Here is a 13,414-nt window from a genome sequence, read left to right as displayed (position 1 = left end):
GTATGTACCTCGACAATGAGGGGCATCGCCTTATCTGCTCTTATCAACCTGTCTGCTTGACGCAACGTCTGGACAGATGACGTAAGTATTGGGAGTTGTTTTCGTTATGCGTTACATCAAATATTATTGACTGATCATATTATCTTTAGAATTTAACTATCTATTCTGTACTTTGTACTACTTCGTACAAAGTAAGGTTGTACGGAATACTATAGAAGGCTGGATCAGTTATATATAGACTATATGAATTGCTTCCGTCTCGTAAGCTGGTCTTATTCAACCTTGCCTCTCGTGGAGCAGGAGGAGATAAGAAGAGAAAATAGATCTCATATAAACAACCACCAACTCTTCAATCCTTTTTATGTTCCCGTCGTAATTATGGAGTATACTTATGTAGTAGTGTCAAGCATGGCCTATAAATAGCCTATTGGTCTCTGGTGGCGCCGAGCAATGCCTCAAAGACTATTGATCAACCTATAGTTGCTCTCCCACAGGAAAAATCTTGCTCTCGGTTTCAAAGCAAAGAAGAAATCGCGTGAAAAAGGAAAAGGGATTTGATTTTCTTATTTGACAATCCCCCCAATCCCCAAGCTGACGCGTTGCTGGCGCCGAGAGTCTCGGAGGTCTAAAGGCACACTGTCAGATCATCCGAGACCCCGTCAGCCTTTTGCATGAAATACAGGCCTTCCTCTCAGTGATATCCCGAGCACCAACAGCAGTTCCGGTCAGCCTCTTTGATCTGTTTTCGAGCGCTATCATCTCGAATCTAGATCGCGTTGCTGACGCTTAGTCAGCCTTCTTCCCCCACGACGGCCGGATGCAGAGGCAGCAATTGATCAGCAGCAGCTTGGAAGAAGCTTCGAAGCGCGCCCTGAAGCTGGAGCTGGCCTCCTCATGCCTTCTGGAGCCTGAGAATGAGTCAACAACTACTCCAGCTTCTAACACACGTGAAAAAAGTGGGTGCTGCCTTCGACAAGGGCCGAAAATCCAATGCCAAACAAGCGAGCTACTTCCCCAGGTACGTTGCTTGTGCAGCCGAGTCAAAGGCCCGGAATCCCCGGGTTTGTTTTCTTCTTCTAACACACATCGTTCTAGTACCGAAAATGTCAGCTTTGTGCCTATCTCCCCACTTAAGGACACCCTGCCCGTGGAGCTACAGATCCAGATCTTCGCCCACTGTCGCATCCAAGACCTGCTGCAGCTGAAACTGGTCTGCCGAGCATTCCACCAGATCCTTAGCGTGCATGAACGCCAGATTTCTCGGAGATATCTCCGCCTACGAAGGCACGGAACCCTCCCATCTCCGATCCACAGCGAGAAGACGTATACGAGAAACCCGGAAGATGATGTTGTGCTACTCTCGGACCTGTTTATGCCGGCGAGTAGCGTCAAGGGGGGCCATCTATATACATTCCGATACATTCTCAGCCTGAGACGGCGACAGAAGCTCTGCTCTAGGCTGTGCTATTATCTTGCAGACCGTGTGATGGACAGGCTGTTACACAGTGAGCCGGCATTTATTAAGGCTAATTTCCCCACCAAGAGCGAGCGCAACGCCCTCGTAAAGCGTGGCATCGCAAGTCTGTGGTTCAACTTGACCCCTCTCATGTGAGACTCTTCTCAGAAATTCCATCCTATCAACCAACACAGGCACTGAACTGATATCCCCTTTTTTCGGATTTTTAACAGGTACTATGTTCTCTATTTTCTGGAAACGTACTGCTCGGCTCGGCGGGAGCAGACAAATACCCTTCTGCGTGACTTTGAGACCCGACAGCTCCCATTTCCGATCCCTCTCAACAAACGCAAGACGATGAACAAGGCTCTACAGCTTGAGATCATCCAATCGCCTCCTTTCACCGACACTTCGACACTAATCTCTACCCACCATTGCATGCAGCTGCTCGTCTCCTACTTGTGCCATACTGTGCCTCCGGACGAATCGATAGTACCGGACAACAGCTGGATTCACTCCTTACTTACAATCTCGCCATTCATACGAGTTGTGGAATATTTCTCCGCCGAGATCGGGGACGGCGGCAACCAACGACTCCAACGTAAGGAATTCATGCAAAACTTCCATAATGATCTCCGGGGAAGCGAGAAAGACGAGGTAAGCTCGCTGATTTTCGAGAATCCCGTCGGTGGGCACCAGCACTCATCGATTAACGATGTTTGGTTTGATGCTGCCAAACAGGAATTGGCTCGAAGAAATGCCTTGCCGCATGACATGGAGCCCATGTGGATCTGCAATGGGATACCTATCCTTTTTGGCTGCCCAGATTGTAATGATTCAGTGGGCTGGCACGCATGATATCTGCACACAATGTAGCTTTATCTTGTACATTGATCATATTCTAGACAGTATAAACAATCCGAGATATATATTATGATCTGGTATCATCAGCGAAATGGACGACTCTTTTTTCGTAGTAGCAGGGGGCAGTAACTAGTAGGAAGGAAGACAGGACCGCCAAAACCCTAAACCCTACATTCCAAATTAGTCTTGGCGTGGCTGTTTGTCATGTTTGCTTAGCAAGACGCCCGTCGCGTCGACTATACTCACATGTAAACCACCAAATGACACCACGATTATGATAAGAATTGCTCTCTAGAAAGTCAATTATTAGATCGGCTATCTTGAGTAAAGCTTGCAATAGCAATGTCGGTGCAACCCTTGCTGAATACGTCGTGGACGCTCCATCGACTTTCTCCTCTGCAGCATCCCGAGTTCCAGACCCTTCTTGGCAACCAGGTCGCTCTCAAGACGTATGCGAACCGTTTACGCGAGCAACTCATCGGCAACAGTGTCACGGGCGCGTATATCGGCACTACCCCGTTGGCTGCTGCTGCGGACGAGGAGGCGCTTTCCAAGACCGGCGCGCTCAAGGCGTGTACCTGGGAGCCCATCGATATCCCCGACGAGGACGGCCAATCGAGTATCTCTGGGATCTCGATTGTCCTCGAGTACGAGAATGCAGTCTACAAAGCTGCGCTGTTAGCGGGGCGAGACGGGCAAGGCAGTCGTGGGGATAACGCGACGACCGCTCTCCCTTTACTCCTCACACGACTGCCGAACGCGCTGCGCCAGACGGTCACGACGTTTCTCTCTGCTACTTTCGACGTGTATTGCGCGCTGCTCCGGCTGCCCCCTTATTTCTTGTGTACGGGGCTGGAGAGGTATCTGCATAATCTGACGGGAGGTTCTTCGGGCCCTGTCATGGACCCTAGCAGCGATCCGAGGTTCATTCTAGAGGATGTGGTGAAGGAAATGCAGCTCACCCTGTCATTCTCTCAACCAATTGCACCCTCGCTAAAGTCACTGAATGTCAACGTTCCTCGCGAGTCGTTCTCCCAATTCGTCCTTCCCTCTACCAATGCACCTGCCGCTAGCAAAACGCCCTTTTTAACGAGTCTTGGCACCTATCTCGAGACCCATCTTGCGATGAAGCTCGACTTGGACGACTTGTCCGGTCAAAAAACCTTGGCTCATCAATATATCCGCCTTTCCAAAGTTGCGTGCAGTGCCTTTGTCCTCGGCACGGAAGGAAGACTCAAGCTGGTTGCAAACCTAGCCGAGGACGACGATGACGAGGCAGCTCTCAGCCAAAAGAATCTGCGTGTCTTGTCTGCGTGTAAGGAGCTCCTACAAGCCATCATTGACAGGGCGGCTGCAGGTGAACATGCAACAACATGAATACCCTCTATGTGGAACTCTTTCGAAAAGATGCTAATTGCGAACCAACCCCCGTCCCCATACTGCACCCTGGTAGAACCATGAGTGTACAAATCATCACACCAACTCGGCTTCGGCTCTACGACACACGAATTGGAGTATTCCCTTTCTCGGATATAGGCTCACCTTAGCCAACGATGATCCTGATCATCCAAATCATCTACAGCCACATGATTCTATTACTGGTTGATAATAGATGTCGTCATTCTAGAATCATGGTGTTGAGCTACTAAAAGCCTGCCAATATCAAAGATGCTACGCTAGAAAGCGGAAATAACCGCATCTGGAAGTGGGTATATATGTTATGTTAATAGTATGGGCATAACTAAAAAGTCATAATACTCGGAGAGAAATGAAGAGAAAGAAAAAAGGTTAAAACATTCAGCTTCATAAAGATAGCAGGTGTCCAAAAAAAATAATTACTACATCACTCATGTATACATCATTCATAGGGAGTCTCGGTCTCTCCAAACAGAACCGAAACCAGAAAGGAAGAGCCGGGATGAGGTCAGACAGAGGTCAAGGGTCAAATTTCCAACGTTTGAGTTTCCGACTCGGCCAGCTGTAATGCCTCCTCGACAGATGGGACAAAATGTTCCTCCCCGCCGCAGAACTTCACGATCCCGCTACGCTCGAACATGCGCATGACGCTGTCATTGGGCACGCGACAGAAAAACACCCTGACGCCCTGGCGGGAGTAATCATCCACGATCTCCGACAAGACCTGTGCACCGGAACCGTCAATGCTAGTCACACCATGGACATCGAAAATCATGTTCTTATTGTGCTCGGGGTCGCGCACGCGTGGCAGAGAGGGATGCGTGTGGTTGGATCCGTAAAGTTCCAGACGACGGAGCCGATTCTTTAGATCACCGGTATTCGCAAACGTCAGTGGCTCGGGGATCTTGACAATCAGCGCACCCTCGATCAGTACGACTTTCTCCGGGCGAAGCTCCGCATTGTCGAATCGGTCAGGTTCGCCAGGCACTTTGCCTAGAATTTGAATACGCGGTTGGGTAGAGTGGCGGATGAGGATCAGGATGGAAAGTCCAATGCCCAGCGCGATTCCCAGTTCCAGGGAGTAAAAGATTGTAGACGTGAAGATTAGCAGCATCAAAGCCAGCTCAGTCCAGCCGCGCAGGCGCAAGAAGAAGGCTATGTCTTTGGGGCACTCCTCGATCAGAGAAACGGCAACCACCGAGATCATCGAGGAAAGAACCGCTTTCTAGAGAGAGAGAAACAAGAATGAGCTTCTCCCCTTTATTTTCTGAGCCAATGCAAAAGAGAAAGTACATACCGGAAGATACCTCATGTAGGGCACAAGCACCAGGATGGAAACCAAGGTGATAATGCTCAGTAAAATGCTGCTCATGGGAGAGCGTGCTCCTGTTGAAGCGTTGAGCTTGCTCCTTCCGTAGCCACCAAAGGCCGGTAATGCCATGAAACAGCCACCAACAACGTTCGCCACGCCCAATGCAACCATTTCTCTGTTTGCACTGACAGGATTCTTGATTCCATCAGGGGCTCCCTCGCCCAAACCTTTCGCGGCAACAGAGGATTCAAAGAATCCAAGAAGGGCGATGATGAAAGATGTGCTCATCGCAGTCCGTACATGCTTCATACCGGAGAAGCTGAACGGCCATTCAAAGCGGAAGAAGCCATTGGTGGAACTCCTCATCGGACCCAAGATCTCTACCCCCTTCTCCTCCCAGCCAAGTTGGTACGTCAGGACAGCAGAGAGGACGACAACAAGGAATCGGTCCGGAGAATAAACGACTTGCGGAAAACGCGGTTCAAGCCAGCGCTTTATATACCTAGGAGACGAGAGTCAACATATACGATCAAGGCAACAGACTGGCAGAGCAAATACTAACCTGAATAGTATGCTGATTGCGAAGCTGCCAACGAACAATGCAGTGGTAAGGCCATGGCTGTGTCTTATGTTTTCGACGACAAACACGAGTTTATCCACTGTGCTTCCATGAGCAACGTTCCCAGAATCCTTAGCTAGATCCGCGAGACCTAATTCCGGGATAAGTTGATCGACGAAGATGACGAATCCAATGGCGGTGATAAATCCCCGAAGAAACGGCCGGCTCAGTACGTTATCAAGAAAGCCAAGTCGAGTAATGCCCGCAATCAAGATCATGGCTCCAGCCATAGCGGTAGCCACACCCACAACAGCCGCATTCGCAGCATCGTCATCCTCACCCGCGTGGCCTTGTTTGACACTTGTCTTGACGATAGTTCCCACAAGTAAGGAACCTGCCGCCTCAGGCCCGACAACCAGTAACGGACTACTTCCAAGAATCGCATAAATAAGAGGATTGATCACAAAGGAATAAAGTCCATTGATCGGAGGAGCATGAGCTAGATTTGCCGCGAGCGATAATGCCATTGGAATGTAAATCGATGCAATCGTGATTGCTGCGACAAGATCTCCCCGAAAAAATGACCAGCGGTATTGACCGATCCAATTAAGGAAAGGGATGTAATACGACAGGTATCTAGATGAACAAGTTAGTCCATTAGCCAGCTATGCAGCGCAGGGGGTTAACAAGAAGCTAAACATACAACTTCTTCCGGTCTTTCCGGGGCTGAGACAAGAAAGAACTCCCGGAGCTTTCCACAGATTCCGGATGGCTCCCAGTATAGCGATATATATTGGAAGCGTCGCGCGCAGGACGAATTCGCCTGGTATATGTAAACCCTTGCTGCGAGCTTATGCTCTCACCCCCATCCTCGGGCCGTGGAGAGAATGTCCCATGGTTACAGGACTTTGCACCACACGCAGGGTCATGGTGGTAGTATGATTCCAGCAGCCGAGCCCTAGCATCTGCATCTTCCTGAGAAGACCCTCCTCCGACCTGACCCTGATGTATACTTTCACCCGCTACGTCTTGGTCGGGGCCGCGAAAGACACCTAGCATTCGGTTTCGAAGAGAGCGGTGTGGCACTGCGGTATTCGGCAGTAGAGGGTCGGACTCAGACATTCTGGGCAAGCACACGGCTGTGGGCTGGCAATGGTGTTAATTCGGAAATATTAAAGAGTCTCTCTCCATGGGGCTTACCCTTCAGAAGCACAGAAATCAGCGAGCAAGAAGATGAAGATTGTCTATCCTAAGAGCGATTTAAGATGGCGAATCCGCAAACGCTAGTCCGCTGGCAGCCACTACTAGTCAGCGAGATTGTAAGCATACCTCACAACAATGACATACAGGTCTAGAAGAGCTTCAACCGCATCAAAAACTAGTAGTAAAGCTGGTCAGAGGCCCTCGGTCGTCACTCAGAGATAGCAGCTGTGAATTGCCACAACAGACTTGCTTGATTGCATTCTTCTATCATCCTCGGTGGCTATTAGGGAGAAACAACCCTTGGGCCCCATCAACTCTCCCGATGACAGCTGGTGTAGTGTGCCTGAGGCCCTCTGGGCGAATCGCTTTGATCACGTGGGATTCTGCGCCAATGGTCGTTGTCGCCCTCCGTGAGAATCTCTACGGTGCACCAAGTGGGTTTTGAGCCGCCACAAAGCGATTTGCATTAATCCCGTGAACAAAAGTGGCCTGCCACCAGATCCTCGACCACGTCTCCATCGCCCCCGAATTCTCGGTTTCAAGGCTTACGGAAAGATCTCTCGTGCCGTATTTTCGGATCGAGTGCCAGAACTTCGCCTCTCTTCCCCCGTCGAGTCTTTTGAGTCCTCCGCCCGAGATAGGCGCAACCCCGCCAAGATGTCGTTAACAAATTGCCGTTTCTACGAGGACAAGTATCCGGAGGTGGATAGCTATGTCATGGTCAACGTGAAGCAGGTAGGGACTGTGGTCTTCCTATATGGCACGATATGAGGTGGCTAATGCGTGGAATCTGAATTCCAGATCGCCGAGATGGGTGCATACGTGAAACTGCTCGAATACGACAACATCGACGGCATGATTTTGCTCTCGGAACTGTCGCGGAGACGTATTCGTAGTATCCAGAAGCTGATCCGTATTGGCCGGAACGAGGTTGTCATCGTTCTGCGTGTCGACAAGGAAAAGGGCAAGCAGACCCATTGCTCTCGAACCGTTACAGAATTTTGACCGCTGACTCACGACGGGTGTTCATAGGTTACATTGATCTTTCCAAGCGTCGTGTGTCCCCCGAAGATGTCATCAAGTGTGAGGAGAGATACAACAAGAGCAAGGCAGTCCACTCCATCATGCGCCACGTTGCCGAGGCTACCCAGACCCCTCTGGAGACTCTATACCAGCAGATCGGATGGCCCCTGAACCGGAAATACGGTCATGCCCACGATGCCTTCAAGATCTCGATCACGTAAGACACACATTTTCTGGGATTCGTTCGGATTGTTTTCAGTTGCATGGCATATATTAACATCTGTTCTCGCTAGCAACCCTGATGTGTGGGCCGAAATCGAGTTCCCCAACCAAGCCGTCAAGGGCGAGCTGTTACAATACATCAGCAAGAAGCTTACCCCTGCCCCCACCAAGGTCCGTGCCGATATTGAGGTCACTTGCTTCGGGTACGAAGGAATCGACGCCGTCAAGGAGGCCCTTCGCACCGCCGAGGCGAACAACACCGCCGACAGCCAGATCAAGGTCAAACTGGTCGCCCCTCCCCTGTACGTTCTGACCAGCCAGTGCCTCGACAAGACCGTTGGTATCCAGATGCTCGAGGAAGCGATTCAGCGGGTTGAAGCCAAGATCAAAGAGAGTGGCGGTGCTTGCTCTGTCAAGATGGCACCCAAGGCTGTCACCGAGCATGATGACGCCGCCCTCCAGGAGCTTATGGAGAAGCGTGAGCGCGAGAACATGGAGGTTAGTGGAGACGAGAGCCAGTCGGAGAGCGACGAGGGCGTTCCTGAGTAAACTGCATTCAACAACCTTCACGGCTGCCTCGGAGTCGGTCCGCAAAGAGACGCCAGGGTAAAGAAAAAAAAATCTTCCTCGCCTAGCTGCCTTGGGTGCGCCTGGTGGGTTCTAGGGGAAGAAAGGATAACAAAAATCACCGAGGATGAATGATTAGAAAATTGGAAAAATTTGATACGATTCACGAAAACGAAAGACGGTAATATCATGCTTGCAAACCAGCGCCAGCCGGCAGCAGGGTCTATACCATGATTAGCACCAGCCCTCCTATGGGGCCTAGGCGGCTCCCGGGTGTCCCTTGACAGCTTCGACTCAACTCGGCCTTGGGGCTCGAGCCAAAAGTTTCGATGTACATATGTTCATATGGATCCCAGGATTCACTGTTAGCGGCAGCTCTAGAACTCTGCAATCCAGGCTTGTTCCTGTCTTCAGATTGGCCTACGTAATGATTCCATTTGGCAACAGCTAGATCATCAGCTTGCAGTGCGAGACCAGCAGTTTTGAAGATCATCGTAATTAATCCTTGAACGCATTCGTTGTTTCATCGTTTAAGTTTCGATCGGGATTGATAGCGGGGAACCGACCGAGGCAGGGATCAGGCAGGGATCGCGGAAGGCCGAAGCGCTGGGAGAGACCAGACCTCCTCCACCTCCCGCGTCTCTTCCTCGGTGTCTTCGTAACATTCTCCCTGGCGCATTCCAGGGGCATTTTATCACCATGGGCCAATGGCGGAATTTCTTTGGCAATGAGCTGAACGAGTCTCGTCGTCGGTTACAGCTCGAACGCCGGCGGCGTACGTCATCCCCAAACAAACCCGGTCCAAAGCTGGCTATCCCAATGCTGACCGGATAGTGCTGCCCACGTACAATGCCGATCAAGTCGTCCAATCGCTCCCTGCAAAGGAGGTCACCAAGGTTGCGTTGAAGCTCAAGTACCAGGTCGAACAGGTCGTTTCCTGTGAACTGTCCGCGAGTGTGATCACCGATCCAAACAGTCGGGTCATCACGAAACACGTCGTCGAGACGGCGCGGGAAGCCGGTGGCGAGGAGTACCGCGCCTGCGTTCTGTATTGCTTGCTTGTGTGTCTACGGTGGTTCAAGATTCAGGCAATCGCTGAGCTGTGGGATGCCGAGCTCCATCAATGTCGCGCCTTGGCTTGTGAGGTAATCGCAAAGCGAATGTACGGGAACCCCTCAATCAGCGAATAAGCTGTTCTCTATTCTTGATGCTCACTGGGTTTCATTATAGCATTGAAAGTGAAGAGGATCAAGATTTCCTGCTCAAAGATGCGCTTCTGAAGCGGTATTCGATTTTTCGCAACGGGGAAGAAACGGACCCTATGAACGTCATTGAACGAGCAGTTGACCTCCATGCCTTGCGGGTTATCGGCTCTTCCGGCTACCAGAGATGCATCAGGTATCTGTGGCGCGGTTGGTATTGCCAGGAAGAAGAGAATCCGGCCAATTTTGTCCCGTATGAGCATAAGGACAATGTTCACTACTGGGCTCATTTCAACCCGGATCGAATGCGAACCCCACTGTACCAAAATGCGTGTCAGATCATCTTCTCCTTGATTTATCTCGTCCTATACACTGCGGTCATCAATACCGTCAACCCCAGCGGAGATTTGGATGCTGTCGAGTGTATTCTCTACACCATGACACTTGCCTTCATTTGCGACGAGGTCAGCAAACTCTGGAAGGTTGGCTGGAACTACCTCCAGTTCTGGAATGCTTTCAACTGCACTCTCTATGTGATTTTGGCCCTTTCGTTTATCCTCCGTGTCGTCGCACTGGCTCATTCGCCTCACGCAGACGACCATAGGAGACGGATGTTCAACGAGCTAAGTTACAACTTCCTTGCCTTTGCGGGCCCGATGTTCTGGATGCGGATGATGCTCTACTTGGATACTTTCCGGTTTTTTGGCGCCATGTTTGTGGTACTGAGGGTGATGATGAAAGAGAGCATCATTTTCTTCGCACTCCTCCTTGTGGTCCTGATCGGGTTTTTCCAGGCATTCATTGGGATGGCTCAGGTCGATGATGATGTGCCGATCACAAGAATTATCGTCCAGGGAATGGCCAATTCTGTCATGCAGAGTCCCGACTTCGACGCATTTCAAGATTTTGCGTTTCCATTTGGCATTATCCTCTACTATCTATTCAACTTTGTCGTAATGATCGGTACGGGCTCCAGCGATTTGGATCTTGCAAGACGTGGCTGCTAATCATGTAAAACAGTTCTATTGAATATCCTAATTGCTCTTTACAACAGCGCGTACGATGATATCTCAGGAAACGCAGACGATGAGTACATGGCCATCTTCGCCCAAAAGACGATGCAGTTTGTCCGGGCCCCTGATGAGAATGTTTTCATTCCACGTGAGTCTCTTTTCCTCTGAAATACATTTGATGACAGGACGGCAGATGGCTGATCTATGTTCCAAAAGCCTTCAATCTCTTGGAAATTGTCTTCCTTATCGCTCCACTCGAGTGGTGGCTCGCGCCTAAATACTACGCCAAGATCAACGAGATTATCATGGGCATCATTTATGCCCCGATGCTCTGCGTCACTGCATGGATCGAAATGCGTGAGGCACGCCGTATCCACCGAAACCGCAACCGCGGAGGTGCAGACGATGACGAACCTCAGGAGTGGGAAAGCATTGCAGAAGGAATTGACTTCGACATCGACGATCATTGGAAGGAGACCGTCGATGAGACCAAACCAAATATCCAGATGGACAACTGTACCCTCGAGGTGTTGTTGTTAAAAGAACGGGTCCACGAATTGACCAGGTTGGTCAGGACCTTGACTGAGGGAAAATCCGCCGAGGCTTCCACAACTGCCAATGGTTCCAACGCAACTGGTACAGATGCGGCGACTTGAGAAAGGGTTTGAGAAGAGTTGTCCGTCGTCTTAACAGAATGGAAGCTTGCCGGTGGCGGGTCATGGAAGCGCAATGCGGGCGTATATTCAATCTCTTTTCTGGTCTTTCTCCTCTCGGGGTTCCTCGATGAACAACAACTGTTAAAGCGAAACCTTTCTTGTTTGGAGGTTTCCTCGCTCCAGTGTATACATTCCTACCTACGCTTTGGATATTGTGAAGGTGGAAATGCTCTATTTCCATGCTCTAATTTTTTTGTATCTGTATAAATCAATACTGCGGTGACGGACCAATTTTTGGATCTATTCACAGGTCTCGATTATTATTAATTGTCCAATCATTCTCTAAGCAAGTTGAAGCCCAACAGGTAAAGCATCGTGAGCATCGGCTATAATCCTGCATTCAGCCGATAAATTCCCCGGCCAATTTATCCATGCTCACCTCCTCTCGGGTTGACTCAACTATGAAAAGAGCTAGAGATCAATACATCCTGGTAGTCCGGAAATACATTTAGGCAGGTGAAATACTCTACCGCGGACCCTTCCAAAATATCCTTCTTCAAAGCGCTACAAAGCACGGTACAGGCTGATGGAGGACCTCCCAGAGCCCAACCCAGTCCCCAGACTAACTACCAGCAATCGATTCCAAGTCCTCATCACTTATCTTTTCCGCATACCATGGGTCACTGTCACGACTCTTGCGAGGCGCTGGTCGCCGTTCAGCACATACAAACCCCCGCCTCTGAGGGAGCATCTGTTCCGACATGTCATGACCTGGTTAGTGGGTAGCAGCTGGAGTCCCAGAAAGAACATATATTGAAAACTGAACACAGTATCGGGAACAACACGCCTCCGGGTGTCGGATGGATCATCGACCGCAATGGCGACAAGCTCCTCAGCTCAACTCGCTACGCTCATCTCAGATCCCAGATCTATCGACCTGTCCGAACCCCCGAGTTCGCCGGTTTCTGGTTCTGCCGAGGGCTATCCAGCGAGGTACTCGACCCGCAGACTGCAGATCTTGTTCTCTACCAGATCCACGGCGGTGGCTATGTGGCCGGCCACCCGGGGGCCTCGGCGCCTGAGCATCTCTTTGTCGCCGAGATCCTGGCTCAGCAGGGGATCTCGACCGCCATTTTTTCGTTAGACTATACGCTTGCGCCCAAAGCTACCTTGCCTACATCGATAAACGAAGCTGTGACTGCTTATGACTGGCTGACTGGCCCTGTGAACAAGATTGACCCGGCGAAAATCTTCGTCATCGGAGAGTCGGCAGGTGGACATCTGGTGATTTCTCTGCTGACAGCCCTTCATGAAAGGTCATCGAGGTCATCATCCTGCACTGGAAAGGAGACGCCTCCCAGCAGCACAAAGCCAGCAGCAGCGTTCCTTGTGAGTCCCTGGGTGAATCTGTACACTTCTCACCCTCGAGTCCTATCCTTATATTGGGAGGAACGTCTGTTCAAGATATCCCTTGACAAGAGCTGCGATATGGTGCTCAAGGGGACCCCATCCGAGTTTGAATCTGTCTACGGCAATTTCGCTGTCGACAACGACAAGCGCGCTTCCTGGAAAGACATCCTCCCGGCTCAGACATGGGTTTCGGCCGGATCCGAGGAACTCGTCTTCCGATACGACATTGAAGATTTCGTGGACCATGCGAAGCGCGACGGGGCTACGATTTCGTTGGATATCAAAGAGGGTGCGAATCATACCTGGCAATGTGCAGAGGCTTCTGCTCAGCATTCCAAACTGCTGGCCATGAAGCCGGGCGAGATGGACAGCACTTTGATGGCTGGGTATCAAGCTATCGCATCGGCGATGGCTGGGTTTATCGGAGGTAGAAACAATTAATTGACGGTTTTTAGGTCATTTAGAGATCTGAATAAAGAAATATTATAAAAGTAGGTGAGGTCTTGAAAAG

The 13,414-nt window shown here is 50.5% G+C and overlaps 7 protein-coding genes across 7 annotated transcripts; 6 read left to right on the top strand and 1 right to left on the bottom strand.

Moving 5' to 3' along the window:
- Positions 1-103: 103 nt before the first annotated feature.
- Positions 104-592, top strand: ASPZODRAFT_135232 (hypothetical protein; the record flags this gene model as incomplete). The annotated part of the gene is made up of 1 exon (XM_022723734.1): positions 104-592. A coding segment is annotated over exon 1 (176 nt), but the record flags the coding sequence as incomplete, so codon positions are not given.
- On the top strand, positions 530-2,400 carry ASPZODRAFT_135231 (hypothetical protein). The gene is made up of 3 exons (XM_022723733.1): positions 530-1,018; positions 1,096-1,608; positions 1,690-2,400. The coding sequence occupies exons 1-3, from the start codon at positions 915-917 to the stop codon at positions 2,312-2,314; spliced, it is 1,242 nt and encodes a 413-aa protein (XP_022578918.1). The 5' UTR covers positions 530-914; the 3' UTR covers positions 2,315-2,400.
- A 262-nt stretch (positions 2,401-2,662) lies between these two features.
- On the top strand, positions 2,663-3,697 carry ASPZODRAFT_18600 (hypothetical protein; the record flags this gene model as incomplete). The annotated part of the gene is made up of 1 exon (XM_022727243.1): positions 2,663-3,697. The coding sequence occupies one exon, from the start codon at positions 2,663-2,665 to the stop codon at positions 3,695-3,697; it is 1,035 nt and encodes a 344-aa protein (XP_022578917.1).
- Positions 3,698-4,017: 320 nt separating this feature from the next.
- Positions 4,018-7,105, bottom strand: ASPZODRAFT_160996 (hypothetical protein). Its single transcript, XM_022726497.1, has 6 exons — positions 6,955-7,105; positions 6,808-6,898; positions 6,311-6,753; positions 5,611-6,243; positions 5,034-5,550; positions 4,018-4,961 (listed from the first exon to the last, which is right to left on the bottom strand). Exons 3-6 carry the CDS (start codon positions 6,727-6,729, stop codon positions 4,263-4,265), a joined length of 2,268 nt encoding a protein of 755 aa, XP_022578916.1. The 5' UTR covers positions 6,730-6,753; positions 6,808-6,898; positions 6,955-7,105; the 3' UTR covers positions 4,018-4,262.
- Positions 7,106-7,361: 256 nt separating this feature from the next.
- On the top strand, positions 7,362-8,725 carry ASPZODRAFT_786189 (hypothetical protein). Its single transcript, XM_022730228.1, has 4 exons — positions 7,362-7,545; positions 7,612-7,774; positions 7,843-8,050; positions 8,127-8,725. Exons 1-4 carry the CDS (start codon positions 7,468-7,470, stop codon positions 8,602-8,604), a joined length of 927 nt encoding a protein of 308 aa, XP_022578915.1. The 5' UTR covers positions 7,362-7,467; the 3' UTR covers positions 8,605-8,725.
- Positions 8,726-9,235: 510 nt separating this feature from the next.
- Positions 9,236-11,840, top strand: ASPZODRAFT_135228 (hypothetical protein). Its single transcript, XM_022723732.1, has 5 exons — positions 9,236-9,397; positions 9,457-9,784; positions 9,853-10,787; positions 10,845-10,985; positions 11,054-11,840. Exons 1-5 carry the CDS (start codon positions 9,322-9,324, stop codon positions 11,491-11,493), a joined length of 1,920 nt encoding a protein of 639 aa, XP_022578914.1. The 5' UTR covers positions 9,236-9,321; the 3' UTR covers positions 11,494-11,840.
- Positions 11,841-11,935: 95 nt separating this feature from the next.
- Positions 11,936-13,351, top strand: ASPZODRAFT_135227 (hypothetical protein). The gene is made up of 2 exons (XM_022723731.1): positions 11,936-12,267; positions 12,324-13,351. The coding sequence occupies exons 1-2, from the start codon at positions 12,080-12,082 to the stop codon at positions 13,342-13,344; spliced, it is 1,209 nt and encodes a 402-aa protein (XP_022578913.1). The 5' UTR covers positions 11,936-12,079; the 3' UTR covers positions 13,345-13,351.
- Positions 13,352-13,414: the final 63 nt, after the last annotated feature.

The sequence above is a fragment of the Penicilliopsis zonata genome (assembly GCF_001890105.1).
Source record: "Penicilliopsis zonata CBS 506.65 unplaced genomic scaffold ASPZOscaffold_14, whole genome shotgun sequence".
NCBI classification, from domain to species: domain Eukaryota; kingdom Fungi; phylum Ascomycota; class Eurotiomycetes; order Eurotiales; family Aspergillaceae; genus Penicilliopsis; species Penicilliopsis zonata.
The sequence above is the reverse complement of the archived record's forward strand: the minus strand, read 5'-3'. Positions and strand labels throughout refer to the sequence as shown.